Here is a 14,330-nt window from a genome sequence, read left to right as displayed (position 1 = left end):
AATATTCTGTTTAGTAATGTGATGAGCATTTTCCCCTCTCCAGGGTCACCAGAGGAAAAAAAGTTAATCTCATGCTGCCGGTCAGTATTCAAGCGGTCCTTTAATCCTCCAAACTTTAAAACACATACTGTTTCTACTAACCATAAACATTGACCTATGTGTGTGTGTGTGTGTGTGTGTGTGTGTGTGTCTGTGTTAGTCTTACGGCCTTCAGGTCAGTTTTGTCAACGATGAAGCCAGTTAACAAGCCAATATCCAAGATTGTCATGGTTGCATCACGCTCCTCGTGTTTATACCTGTACAAAACAATAAAGCAGAAAAACAGACATCAAATGCGGGAAACTCTATGAAGATTTCAGGATGTATATATAACCATGAGCTACAGAAAAAGCATGTGACTTTGAGAAAAGAAATTAATTTCAATAAGAGACAGTGTGACAGACTTAAGTGTAGTGAATCATTATTTGAATTATTGTACATTAGTATAAAATAGTTCACAACTGATACGTGATTTTTGTGTCTTAGTGACTAATTAGGAAACAATTTTTGAAAATGGTTCAGTATTGAGTGAGAACACTGCAGCTGGCAGCCATGAAATGGACTGCAGTGTCTCTCAGGGCAAATTTGCACCATCAAAGTACGTCCACTACAAGTACTTGTTTTTGCCACTGATGGGCTCAGATAGATATAGACAACATTATAAAGAGGATCCCTACAGAGACATTTTTGTTCAGTCATTTTATTTTTAAGTTTTGTAAACCCTTAATTCACCATGTTAGAGATGAAAATATCGGGAGAAGAGCGAGAGGGAGGGTGGACATCAGAGAGGCTGTGAGGGAAAACAGTGTATAGAGCCAGAATATTTTCACGTCCAACGCGGTGAATAATGCTGGTTTATTGCAACCAAACCAGAGTTGGTTAAACAAAAGGATCTCATTCTTCAACGTCCGCAACATAGCGGTTGTACTTTGATGGTGGCCAATTTCTCCCAGGAATTATATCGCAATCCTATTTCCTGGATTCTGGCTGTAGTGGTTTCGCTTTATACTGTACCAACTTCAAAATTGTTTTTCCCATTAGTCACTTTGACAAATAAACATCAGAGAATAGGCTTCAGACATAACCCGGTCCGGACCAGATGTGAGAAAATAAGACAGTCCGGGATGTAAAGGGCAGGGCGATTAAAAGATAATGGTAAGGCAACAGAAATGCAAGAGTGAAAGGGAAGGAAAGTGACACTCCTGATTGTACTTACAAAACCTTTATTACCAACTTGTATATCTTCTTATCTGTATTCACGTTCTCTGGAGGAGCAAAACATTTGATGATCAGAAGCTAAACAGGTAGCGGCAGTAAAGTAAGGAGTAAAGGAGTACTTCAAAAAAGGACAGGGGGGCTTTGAGGTCTTAGTTCAACTTTAACAACATCCCCAGGAGCATGTTGAGGTGTTAAAAAAACATCACATTTTTCCTGTGAACAGTAAATAGATCCATATTTTAATATAATCGTTTGTCTTGGTATTACTCTGTCCTTTCTTGCAGAAATTCTACTCTTGTTTTAAATATCAGTGGATCTTCTGGGCACCAAATCACCTGGTTTGAGCTGCACAGACAGGTTAAACTTCTGACAATCACTTTCCGTTTCTTTAGGCAGAGTGTAATACAGCGACACCATCTGTCAAAAAGACACAAAGTTTGTGTTAAAGGATCACTGCAGTTAATTACAGCTTTGATCTTACTTTCACAGGCCTGGCCACCACTTTTATTGGTGATTACAACACTGTGCAGTTTTATTTTTAAGAAAAATAGATGTAAAAGTTTTAAATTTCACAACATTTTGTGAATTTATTTTGTTCATTTATAACACTAACAGCTGGCATATATCTGCCAGCTGTAACTACAGGGGGTTATTGAACTATCACCTCTTGCTGGTGTCATGAGACAGATTGGGGCTAGCTGGCTAGCATGCTAACTTCAGTAGACACCTCTGCAACACAGTACATAGACATCTTTGACATAACGTATCAGTGTTGTTTCTTCACACTATGTTGATAATGTTCGTTGATTTTTTGAATGGTTTAAACCAAAAACTCTGGCCATATCTTACAAGTTGCTCCTTTGGTGAAATTGGTGCTTTCAGCTTTCCACATAACTCTACCAAAAAACTATTCTAAAATGTATTTTTATTTTGAATGCCTGAGAGGCATGACAACACACCGCAGAAAATACAACTTGGAACAAAAATGTGTTAGACTCACTGTCACTGTTGCCTCTCCTTTTCCCGTGGCAGTCACTGTCACATCTTGGTTTATTTCGTTGGACTTTAAAATGTGAATGTAAACACATACACATACACGCACGCGCACACACACACACACACACACAAAACAGCGCCAGGTGCTTAATTAGAAACTTGCTTCCAGTAAATACAGAAATTAAAAATAATTATGACTTGAGGGTACATTTGGATTGTGGAGTCTCACGGCTGCCCAATGTTTTGGATTGAGACAGAGAGATAATGTAAGAACTGAAAAAAACAGTTATTGATGATTTTGCATGGAATTGTATGACGTTTTTTTTAGTGCGTTTTTCTCCGACACACCTGTGGATTTGCAGAAGAAACTGTGTAGAATGATTAATGCACCAAATTTGATGTGCTGTGTGGGTATTGTGCGACAACGACTACTGCTGGTTGCAGAAAATTTAACACGTGGATCTGTCATGCACAACTGCGTCTTGACCGCGCATGTTCGGCCAATTAGAGAAGAAAGATGAAAGGAAACCAGCTGACTTCAGATGGCTGTAAAGTGAGTCACCAGTTTAAAGGGAAGTTCCTTAGTAAAGGCTGCTAGCTGTTGTGGATGACAGATGCTGGTCAGTGAGTGGCCGAAAAATAAAAGTGAAACAGACAACCAAAACATACATTTGTAGTCTATGAGATTTTACAGACGTGAAACGTGGACATTATTGCAGCAGCAAGGAACATGCTACTTCTCTTCCACTTAGCTGCCTTCATGAAAATAGAGCTATATGTTGTGTAGTTTTCCTCTATAATTTGATCTCCTCATGTGAGAGCTATGTGTCCAATAACTCATTTTCATATTCTTCTGCTCCCTAGTGGCCATTAATGCAGCTGTAATGTGTGATTTCACCTTAGCTGTTCTGGTGGTATAGTGGTTGTCTCTGTTGAAGTTGAACTTTTCAGAATTTGCCCTTCCTTGAATCTTAATGTCCACATTCACATCATACTCCTCTTCATTAGCACCAATCCAGTACTCAGCTATTGCCTGGTACACCATTATAGTAGCCTGGCAAGAGAAATAAAGGCAATGAGAGAGAGACAGCAAGACTCACAAAATCGACTGGTAACTTAAGCTCCAGAATAATTTACAAAAATAAGTCTTCACTAAAAAAAAAAGAACTGACTATAGATACATAAATGCATAAATATAGTGTAACATTAACTGCAACAGAGAGTGAGAGAGAGACTCTTACTTGAGTTGATCCATAGCCTCCGCCATCTATCTGCTGTTGGTTGAACCATCGGACAACAAGTCTGGCATTCTCAAAATCCTTTAATAATGAAAAATCAAGAAAAGGATTGAAATCTCTGTGGTTGACAGTTAATTCAGTTGTATTAACTACTATCGATTACTATTAATTGAAAGTCCTATTAATTTCTCCCTTTACATTTCCAAAGTATTCTGAAATATTGTTTATTTATTTAGGTAATGTCACATACTTCTGTGCACCAATCAGAAGGTAGCAATACCTGTCAATCAAATCTGTTCAAACCATATCCACGCAGTACTGATGAAGCAGATCAGCTGAGTTTGATCTCTATCTCTCTAACAAAAGAGAAAGAGTACCTGCCTGGTATGGGGACACCAGGGCCCTCTTCTGGAGCCAGACTAAGGAGGGGAGCCCACCTGCAAGTGTCTGGTGGCCGGGCCTTAGCCCATGGAGCTCAGCTAGGTTCAGCCCAAAGAAAAAACATCTGAGCAGTCACTGGAGTGATTTGCAGCCGTGTGTGAAGTGGTTTTGATGAGGGTCAGCACCTCCAAGTTCAAGGCCATGGTTTTCTGCCGAAAAACGGTGGATTGACCCCTCTGGTTGGGGAGTGAGCTCCTACCCCAAGCTAAGGAGTTTAAGCATCTTGTGGTCTTGTTAACAAGTGACAGGAAGATGGAGCGTGCGATGGACAGGTGGTTTGGTGCGGCATCATCAGCGCTGCAGGCGTTGTGCCAGATCATCATGGTGTCGAGGGATATTGATTTACCAGTCCACCTATCTTCCAACCCTCACTTATGATCATGAGCTGTGGGTCCGAATGAAGGTAATCGCAGATACAAGCAACAGCAATGAGTTTCCTCCGTAGGGTGGCTGGGCCAATTCTTGCACGTCGAAAGGAGGCAGCTGAGGTTGGTTTGGCATCTGATTAGGATGCCTTCTCTTTGGAGGCTTTCCGGGTACGTCCAACTGGGACCCCAGGGCAGAACCAGTACTCGCTGGAGGGATTATATGTCTTATCTGGCATGGGGAAGCCTCAGGATCCCCCAGGAGGAGCCGGGGCAATGGACGTCTGGTATACCCTGCTAAGCCTACTGCCACTGCTACATCTTATCTTTGAACACGATGTGTGTGGCTGAATCCATAATCACGGTCACACCTTAACTCTTGTTTTTAACCAAGGTATGAGAATATCAGTTGTGGAATTATTGAGCATGACTGTATGGGTTCTTACCTCACTCTTCATACACTCGCTTCTTTAACTAGCAAGGCACCTCAACGTTCTCTCCAGTAATCATAGCCTAGACATGCGTACTTTTTCTCAGACAATGAATGGTTTTGGTCTGTTCCTCCACACTAGATGTTTTTATTGGCAAATAAAGTGTTTTTTTTGTCATCAATCATCGATACCCTCACTGATGTAGCATGAAGGATGGCTCTACTGCACTGTATGTTTTTCACAGCATGACATGCCGATCAAATACAAATTGTGCACACATGGGATGTGTCTTACCTTGTCCTTGACCAAAGCCAGAAGAGCATAAGCTGTGGCCTCCAGTGTGAAAAGCTGCCTGTCACCTACAGGCCAGTGAGTAAACCCTGAAGCAGACATTAAAATACTTCTTCAAAATCTTCATCCACATTGACAGCTCACAAAACAAACAAATTCAGAAGAACAAGCTTAACAAACAACAATATTATTAACAAAAATAATAAAAATAAATAAATACAAAATAATAAACAAATAATAAACAAATCACTTGAAAAAGTTTTAGCTTTAGCTTTAGCACACACACACACACACACACACACAATGAGTAATCAGTTGGTGTGGGTATGGTAAGCATTAGGCTGCACCTGTGTATGAGGAAAAAGTTACTATCCGAATCTATAGACTTTATTGTTTCTCAGTATGTTAAAGAATATTGTCTTGTGACAAAACCTGATGAGCGAAACTTGAGGAGGATATCTTGGTTTAGTTTGTCTTCATTTGCCAGGGCGTAGGATGTCATCGCAGCAGCATATGAGTTGGTGAGGCCGTGCAGACGTCCTTCCAGGTATGATACTGCTATGTTTATACTTTCTGTCAAATTCTGGACAGATGGAAAAGACATACAGATATTAAGTAACAAAAGTACAGATAGCCATATCAAGTGGCAGACCATCACCATCTTCCTTTGAGCATTCACACAGAAATGCATGATAACAGATCCTCCTGTTTGCTCCTTGTTTTGAAGCAAAACAAAGCTTGACTTCCTAGATATGAAAATACCCGGATCTTCCGTGTTGTGTGGCCAATAGAGCGTGTTTAGCACCTGGCTAACTGGAATGGGGATAAAATAATTTAATTGTGCGGCTCTTCTAGACTTTCCAGATTTAATTGGACCGAATTATGACAGTCAAATGAATAGTTTCATGGGGTTGTGATGCTCAAGAAAAAGTATTGACCATTTTTACAGACACTTCTTTCAAAATGTAAGCTTAAAACTTAAAAACTGGCTTCAAAGCCTGGCGCTCTTCCGGGGGCTTGTGTCTGATGGGGATTGCTGACTGCAAAAGTGAAAATGAAGACGATGCTTACAGCTGCTGCGAGTAGAAATCAGTACATAGATAAATAAAGAGGGGAGAGAACAATACACTGTATGGAGGTAAGGTACTCACGCTAATAGTGGAATTACATATAGTGCGTGACTCCTGCATGGCAATGAGGCAGAAGGCTGTCATGGAGGCGTCTGAATCTGTACCACGCACATCACCCTACACAAGAACGCACAGAAACAGGTTAGTACAATCATATCATTACAGTCAACAGAATTAAACATCATACACAGGGATAGTCAAAAAGATACAGTGCATATGGCCCTAAGATGAAGAATTGATGTCACTCTGTGCACGCACAATCATCTCTCCATGGATAATCGTTCCAACTTCTCTGAATGAGCCATCAGGTTTCTGTGTATTGGAAATCAGAAACTTGACAGCGTCACAGATGGTGTTGTTTTGCACTGCCACCAGATTGGTGGCCATGGCAAACACCTTGGTGACATAAGCTGTCAGCCTTTGAAAGGAGAGGAGAGGAGAGGAGAGGAGAGGAGAGGAGAGGAGAGGAGAGGAGAGGAGAGGAGAGGAGAGGAGAGGAGAGGAGAGCTTTTAATTTGCTTTGGTTAAATAACACGTACATGAACTATATCTGATATCCTAGCAACTTCTCAGAATCTAATTTAAGTCAGGATGTGCCTGATATTTGAACACAAGTTCAATCTTGTTTTGATGCCTCACCAGGTGCTGCTTTTATGCTCCGGGAATACAGCAAAAGACCCATCACCTTTACGGAAAGCAAGCTCGTTCTGGTAGCCTGGACATGAACAAAACACACAACCATTTCACTGACTGTCCTTCACCTCTTAACTGCATCATGTCCACCGGATGCCGGTTTGAGTGACTGGTCTCCTCAGTTTAGATATATTTCTGGGTTCTGTGCTAATAATTACATCTGTGTGAGCCTACCAGTCTTGATGTGTTGAAGGGCTTCTTCACGTTTTTTAAAGCCCACAGCTTCCCACTGATTGGTTTTGTCTAAATACATGGTTGCAATGACAGGTAGAGTCATGCTGATCATGTTCTGCTCTCCACAGCCTGAGGGCTGTTTGATCAGAGTACCCATTGATTTCCCACTGATGGCGTTCTCCACCAGTGCACCTATCTGCTCTCTTCCTGTGTGGATACATAGGAACAATGCAGAGGTCCCCCCAACCAGGTTAGCTGATCCATTTAAGGCAGCATTACAGTTAACAATACAATTTATTCTGCAGGCATTGTATCAGATAATATGTCTAAATACAACATGATATCTCACCTGTCAAAGATATGTCTGTCCTAGTAGCTGCGTCTGAAACCAAATCTTTCGTTGGAATTTGACTGTTCAGAATCACCTCTTGTTTGCCATCTAGAGGAAGAAACAGTTGACAAGTTGGAGTGTTGCCAAATTAAAACAACAGATATTAAACATTTTCTGTGTTCACTGCAGTTACTTTGATAACAAACTCACCTACACCACTCTTTGCAGGGTCAAGGGTTATACTATTTACAGATTTTATCAGCATGCCTGCAGGCTGGAAAAGCAACAATTACAGTCTTATTTTCAAGCAAACCATTTACAACATTGCATTCTTGTGTCTTTTATGTTTATATTGCAACAGGAGAACAGTAAAATGTGGTATGCCAATCTCCTGACCCACCACGTGGCTCTGTTTCTCTTACCACCACCCGCAGCATCTTCCTGATTCCATCGCTGAGCCCCAAGTCTCTCACAGCTGCTTTGACCTCAATGGGGATTTCTCGGTCTTTCATGGGAATGATGATGAAGGGTACAGATCGTGTAGTATGGGGACCAACTTTGACCTCCTGACGATACCTCCGACGCTTAGAGGCTGCACTGCACACATGCTCCGCCTCAAGTAGATCCACACGCACCTTGAAAAACGAGACAGTGATGAAGAAAAAGTTTATGTATTTGAGTTTGAATGCAGACAAAGACCTCTTCACAGATCAGATAAGACTCTAATTAAATATGATGAGATTTATGAGGGTCCAGATATAATCCAGATATTATCCATTAGCACTTTCAGTTTCCTCCCCCAACAAATTCCCTAATCAGGGCCAAGCTATGAGGCACCTGAGTGCCATTGTTCTGCCTCTGCTTCCTGCTCTCTGTCCCCGCTGAAATGTGTATTATAGTGGACTGTCTTTGTTTGAAGCAGCTGTCCATGTGAGGAATCCCTGTTTGCCCCTTACCGGAGTGCTTTCTGTGTTTATGTCTGGTGCCATAAGTGGTGAGTAGGCTTAGTTTTTTAAATGTATTTTAACATGCAGTGAGCCTAGCTAATTTTAGTTTCCCCTTTTTTCAGGTTCACCTGCACAATAACCACTGCTGTTTTGTCAGCATTTTTCCCTCTGGTTTAGTTTTGTGTAATTTGTTAAAACCAACTGGGTTACCTTACTTTACTTTGTTACCTTGTTTATTTGATTACTTGTTGTTTTCTGATCATTTGTTTAGTTATTTTCCTAAGCAGAGTGCCATATTGTTGGGAGGCTAGGCACCCGTGGTGAGGTCCCTTCACTTTTTGCATGTGAGTAAACACACGGGTATACAACACTGTTGACTGCACCATTTTGCTGTGAGGTTTGCTGTGCTGTGCTGCACTAAAGGTGAGTAGTGGTAGCACCCCTGGACACTGCCTCTGTGTAGTCTGCCCTCAACATATGGCCTCAGCTTAGTTTTCTTTTTTAATAGTCGTGGTTGGACTGAATTTTAATACATTTTTAAGATTCTTTTTAATATTTCATTTAAAGGCCTTTTTAAAAGAGAATTGTGATCAAGTAATCCTATTCACCGTACTGATTTTTAAGAGTTTCATTTGCTCATTAACCCTTTCTTTTCTCTCTCAGCAGTTCCAACCCCTGCCTGTTTACGTTGATTATTTTGATTATTGTTTAAAATAAAACCTTTAATTTACTTTATAACTCACGTCTCTGCCTATTCAGTAATGAGCCTGTGTGTCCTATTCTATTTCCCAACCAATATCCGAGGTTCAAATATTTCTTGGGGTTGCAAGTCCCCAGGTGGCGTTGTTCGGCTTCCCCCTGAATTTTCCCCCCTTAGTGCATCTCGCCACATGATGATAAAACATCTTTTATAAATATAAACATTCATCACAGTTTACCAGTAATATTTTGGGTGTGCTCATTTTATGCTCTATCTCCAAATAAAGTGGTTGCTCATCTGGCACAACAACCCAACAGCCTGTGTCACTGTCTTGTCTGACCAGTGGTGTTTATTGGACCAGTCTCTATCCATGTTGCCGCATTAGCACTTTTGTCGTCTTTTTAGCCACCTGCAGTATGTGACTGTCAGTTCAACATGTACTGTTGCTTTTGCCCTGATTTGGTAGGCCCAATCATGAGAAAATCTGGGTCTGGTTGACTTGCCAAATGTGTGAATAAGCACTGTTGGGAACTTCAGATTGGGGTGTCCTTTCACAGGGCTTTTCCATACACATGTGCTGGCTTAGCTTGACTCACTCTGAACTGGCAAGTCAGCCAAGTGCATTTCCCTTTGCATTTCCATTAGAACAGGGACTGATGACACGCTTGTCTTGAGTGGTGGTCAAAGGAACGGCTGGAAATACTCTTCCTCCCTGCAGTATTATCAAAGAATAGCCGCTAACAAAGCTCATCTACTTCGGTGCACAACATGTTTAATATCTTATTGTAAATTCTTCAAAATAAAAGTCCACTGTTTTAACAGCTTTTAGGAAATTCAGGAAATGTTTCTCTGGTTCCCAGCAGGAACTAATAACGACCCCTGAAACAGCTGAGAACGAACATTAAGAAACAGTACAACAAAGTATGAACAGGGACGCAGGAGAGAAACTAAACTTCAAACCACAGAGATTCGGTCAGAAGCTACAACAGCTACTGAGAGCTGAACACAGAGTTTCCTGCAACGAAAGGAAGGAAGAGACAGGGGTCATCACGGGTTGGAGGTGGGGGCGGGCCCTTCTCTGAAAAGAGACCATCCTGAATGCATCTCGGCCCAATTTGGTGCAGGAAAAACTGGTGGTGCAAAGCAGCTCGGTTTGAATCTGTGGCGCCAAATGTGCCAGTGGAAAAACCCCATAAGTGTGATGAGATTGGCAGTACTAACAACTGTTTGAAATTACTGGGAGTCATTTTAAACTGTTTTAGTTTAAAATGTAGCATAATTAACAACTAAAAGCACTGAATACATGGCTGCTGTCCTCCCTTTGTATTAAACTCAATAGCTAAACTACATTAACTATGCTAAGTTGTAAACGTTCTGTCCTGAAATATCGGAGAAGAATAGCTCAGACTTACAGTGATCTCGTCACTGTTGTAGTTGTGAAGGATTGCCTTCACTTCTAGCTGCTCTCCTCGGACAGCAGAATACGGCAGCCTGAGATCAATGAAGAAGTCTTTCCGCACAATTACCTCCAACGGATCGGCCACACAGATACCTTGAAGACGAGGGGAGAATCAAACAAGGGATAAAACTGATAGAAACAAAAAGAAGGGGTGATGATTTTAGGGTAACAGTCTCACCATGACTTCTTGAAAGGCTGATGCCAATGAACTGCCAGGTTGTGATGGAGTCCTTCAAAGGGAATGATATCGAATTTGATAGGCGACTGAAACGCACAAGAAAAGCAGTGATAAAACAATATTTAAGTTTAAGTGGTGCCATTAATGAAGTTTATAGTCAACCAACTCACATGGAACAGATTGTGTAAATGTGAAATACTAAATGAACAGCAGCAGCATGGGCCAGTTTAGCTTTCAGGTGAGCGGTGTGCAGTGATGTAAGGTACTTTTACTTTGCTCGTAGTATTTCCATTTTCTGATACTTTGTACTTCCACGCCACTACAATTTGGAAGCAAATATTGTACTTTGTATTGTACTCACTACATTTATTTGATTACTTTGATAACTTCAGCTGCAAGTTACTTTTCAGGTTACATAAATTAATTAATTTTGTCGGCAATCAGATTAAAACAAAACAAAAACAAAACACATTCTGTTATCAGAGAATGCCGAATATCAGAATTGAAATGTCTAAAAATGACTAGGTCTTTGCGATACATTTTGATGAATTACATTATCCCAAATGTTTCCAACAATGTTGAAACTCAAGGTTAATTAAGGTAACGCTTCCTTAGGTCGCCATCACTACCTTAGGAAAGTTAGGAAAGTCAGTTAACTCAACATGAATAAACCTAAAAACCTAAAACTTGTGTGTGACCATTTGTGACTGAGTCTTTTCCCCTCTCCCCTCTGAAAGGTTACGTTCATGAAGTAAAATACATTTCTCCTCCAGCTCCAGTCAACATTACAGTAACGTGACATAAACACCGACAACAGAGGTCTCCTCAGCAGATCACTGCTGCAGTCCAGTTGATAAACAGGGGTGTAGATAAATCCATTTTTTAATCCCAAAAGTTTAAAAGTAAACTCAGTGAATGGCTCCAGATCATAGCAGAATCTGATGTGACCGTTAATTCCTCAGGTCTGACTTAGTTCTCAACACTCTAGCTGAGTCTGAGCTGCTGAGCAGCGGCTCCTCCCCACATAACACTCTTTTACTCAAGTACTATCTGTATGGGTGGCTTTCACTTTTAGCAAAGTAATCTTTTAACGCGATACCTTTACTTTTACTCAAGTACGACTTTTGGGTACTTTTTACACCAACACTTGCAGTGTGGTAGTAGAAAAAGCAGAGCACTGCCTTGAAGGGTATGTTGATATGTTTCGCTGAGAGGAGAATGCCATGTGAGTATAGCGAGAGATTGAAGTTGGCTGCCTGAACTCGCTCACAGGCATCACTACAGTCACAATGTATTTATTGTGTGTGTATTTCAGTAGACTCACCAGTTTAGTGTTTGGCAAGCACCCAGTGTGATATCTGTCCACTGCCAACTTTCAGGAAACTGGCTGCGAGTACTAATGTCATTGCTATCCATGTAATTGTCATCCTCCTCACCTAAAACGTCATATAAGACATGAATATGTTTCAACTGAATGGCAATTTCCTGACCATTGAATAATCAATGCTGCCCTCCCCCCCATCCTTTATCCCCATGTCTTACTGCGTGCCAGTAGGAGGTTGTCTTGCTTCATCTCAGCTCTCTGGACTTCCAGCTGCTCGCAGCAGTGCAGGAAGGCCTTGACGCAGGCTGGATCGTCCACAATGTACTTGCTACGCCTCTCACAGCTGTATGAGAGAGGGATGTCCCTCATGCCATCCAAACAACACTCGCGTAGTTTTTTTTCTTGATAATCACTCACTTGAAAGGAGAGAGGGTTGCGAGGGAGGTGAAGGGAGAGATTAAGATGATGTCAATGATGTAATGTGATTTTTTTGTAGCTGCAAATGCAAAGCATTTTCACAATGAGTTTTTCAAATAGAAAAAGAAATAGAGATGGAAATGGTCACTAGGATATGGTTGAATGCTAATGATAGCCAATGGGTTATCAAACAGTTGTTTTACCTTCATGGACAATTGTTCAGCCGGATTGTTAACTATGATATGCCTTTTCAGATTACATTTAAATATTACCATGTTTTTCTTACCTAAGCTGGTCCTGACGTCCAGTATGGTGTTGGCTCGTTTCCTCCTTCTGGGAGCTGGACAGTTCAATTCTGGAAATGCAAAACAAACTGGCTCATAAAGAACCCAACATTTTTAAACCTAGAGCTGAGTTATGTGTGGCACCACAGATGTGATTCTGTTAAAGGTCATATAAATAATATTTTTATGTAGACAAATCTTTAAAAAAAAATATTACATCTACATAAAGGTTGTAGAAAGCTGCAGAAAACACGTATATCTTTTCCTTTAAAATGTTGTTACGATTGTGAATCAATAGTTTTAAAATGTTGGTCGTGTCCAAAATGATTGTTTTGTTTATTTCTGTGTAACAATTCTGATTGGGTGGTTCCAGCTTCTAACAAGGTTTGTGAGCCAATAGTATAACGCTGTTGGTGTCATGTGGTATCTGGTATGATAATTACCTTGTTGGAGTGGGCCTTATACAAGTGAGGCAGTGTGGAAAAAAGAGAAAAGAAACAAATCTGCTTGTTGCCCATCAGAAAAGTGAATTAACTACTACCTCATAAATAACTGTAATATAAGACAGGACAGTTTTGTGGTTTCTGGTGCTGAAGAATGAGAGCCTACATCGTGTGGCTATGGATTGCAGGCCAGGAGAGAAATGGTGCTGTCACGGACCAGGGGCCTGATTAACATTTGTTACTTTATTCTGCTCAGCAATCTGCTGTTGTAAGAGAGTTGTAAGATTTGTGGCTTTAGAAAGAGACGCCCAGATTTTGGGGCAGCTGTAGCTCAGGAGGTAGAGCAGGTGATCAGAAGGTTGCTGGTCCCTGGCTCCCCCAGCTGCATGCTCCTGATGAGCAGTTGGCACTTTGCATGACAGCCTCTGCCATGTGAATGTGACAAGTGTTGTAAAGCACTTTGAGCGGTCTGTAGACTGGAAAAGCACTATAGAAATGCAAGTCCATTTACCCCGATGAAAATATCACAGAACAAAAGAGTATTTTTCAAAAACATATATGTTTTTGTGTCTCACTTTAAGTTGTTAGTTACTGCTCACAATGCACTCAAAACCTGATGCTGTGAGTCCACAGGCAGACTGTATAAAAGGACACAGTTATGGGGCCAGTCCAGCCATTTTTTGACTCATAGGAACTAGCTATAATTACAGACATTTTTCTTTCAGTATGACAGCTGTCAAAATTCCCCTCTGTGCTTCATTAAAGCTGTCCACACAGCACTGCAATCGAGTTATATTTGTCTTGAGCTTTGTAATCAAGTTATATTTTCTTAAAGTAGAGCTAATAATTTTAACAAATGCCTAAAATGAGCACTGTACATTGTAAAATGAAGAAAAAAATGGACACAAATATATTAAAATAAATATTGAATCATAACATTTGCTCAGGACAGCCATAGGTCACCTGCACCCAAGTATAAAAATGACAGAGAGCATCTGGGATTTGGAGTCATCAAAGAAACTTCTGCACAGATTAACAGAAACCTGATAATGTTAGATGACATTAGACAGACCAGAAGTCTAATAAAGTGAATCTTTAAATCATAAAACATTAAAATGTTATGTTCTATAATGAAAGATCAATCCCTCAGGGGTGCTGTTGGATTCCTTTCCTAGGGCACCAGAATATGCAGAGAAGGCTAGTTAATGAGAAAAATTGTTAAATAGCAGTT

At 40.7% G+C, this 14,330-nt stretch overlaps 1 protein-coding gene across 1 annotated transcript in view; it reads right to left on the bottom strand.

Moving 5' to 3' along the window:
- Positions 1 to 14,330, bottom strand: part of LOC141000905 (complement C3-like) — a 31,182-nt gene that overhangs the window by 5,658 nt on the left and 11,194 nt on the right. The window contains exons 17-36 of the mRNA XM_073471793.1: positions 12,659 to 12,727; positions 12,174 to 12,371; positions 11,956 to 12,067; positions 10,632 to 10,717; positions 10,407 to 10,546; positions 7,770 to 7,982; positions 7,558 to 7,621; positions 7,366 to 7,455; positions 7,017 to 7,223; positions 6,789 to 6,864; positions 6,408 to 6,567; positions 6,171 to 6,266; positions 5,452 to 5,602; positions 5,023 to 5,108; positions 3,495 to 3,572; positions 3,152 to 3,307; positions 2,258 to 2,320; positions 1,593 to 1,674; positions 1,256 to 1,304; positions 206 to 296 (exon numbers count right to left, since the gene is read on the bottom strand). Coding sequence (XP_073327894.1) covers positions 206 to 296; positions 1,256 to 1,304; positions 1,593 to 1,674; positions 2,258 to 2,320; positions 3,152 to 3,307; positions 3,495 to 3,572; positions 5,023 to 5,108; positions 5,452 to 5,602; positions 6,171 to 6,266; positions 6,408 to 6,567; positions 6,789 to 6,864; positions 7,017 to 7,223; positions 7,366 to 7,455; positions 7,558 to 7,621; positions 7,770 to 7,982; positions 10,407 to 10,546; positions 10,632 to 10,717; positions 11,956 to 12,067; positions 12,174 to 12,371; positions 12,659 to 12,727 — 2,267 coding nt within the window. The remainder of the gene's footprint in view (positions 1 to 205; positions 297 to 1,255; positions 1,305 to 1,592; positions 1,675 to 2,257; positions 2,321 to 3,151; positions 3,308 to 3,494; positions 3,573 to 5,022; positions 5,109 to 5,451; positions 5,603 to 6,170; positions 6,267 to 6,407; positions 6,568 to 6,788; positions 6,865 to 7,016; positions 7,224 to 7,365; positions 7,456 to 7,557; positions 7,622 to 7,769; positions 7,983 to 10,406; positions 10,547 to 10,631; positions 10,718 to 11,955; positions 12,068 to 12,173; positions 12,372 to 12,658; positions 12,728 to 14,330) is intronic.

This window comes from Pagrus major, chromosome 1, assembly GCF_040436345.1.
Source record: "Pagrus major chromosome 1, Pma_NU_1.0".
Lineage (NCBI taxonomy): Eukaryota > Metazoa > Chordata > Actinopteri > Spariformes > Sparidae > Pagrus > Pagrus major.
Note: the sequence above shows the minus strand (reverse complement) of the source record. Positions and strands in the feature narration are given on the sequence as shown.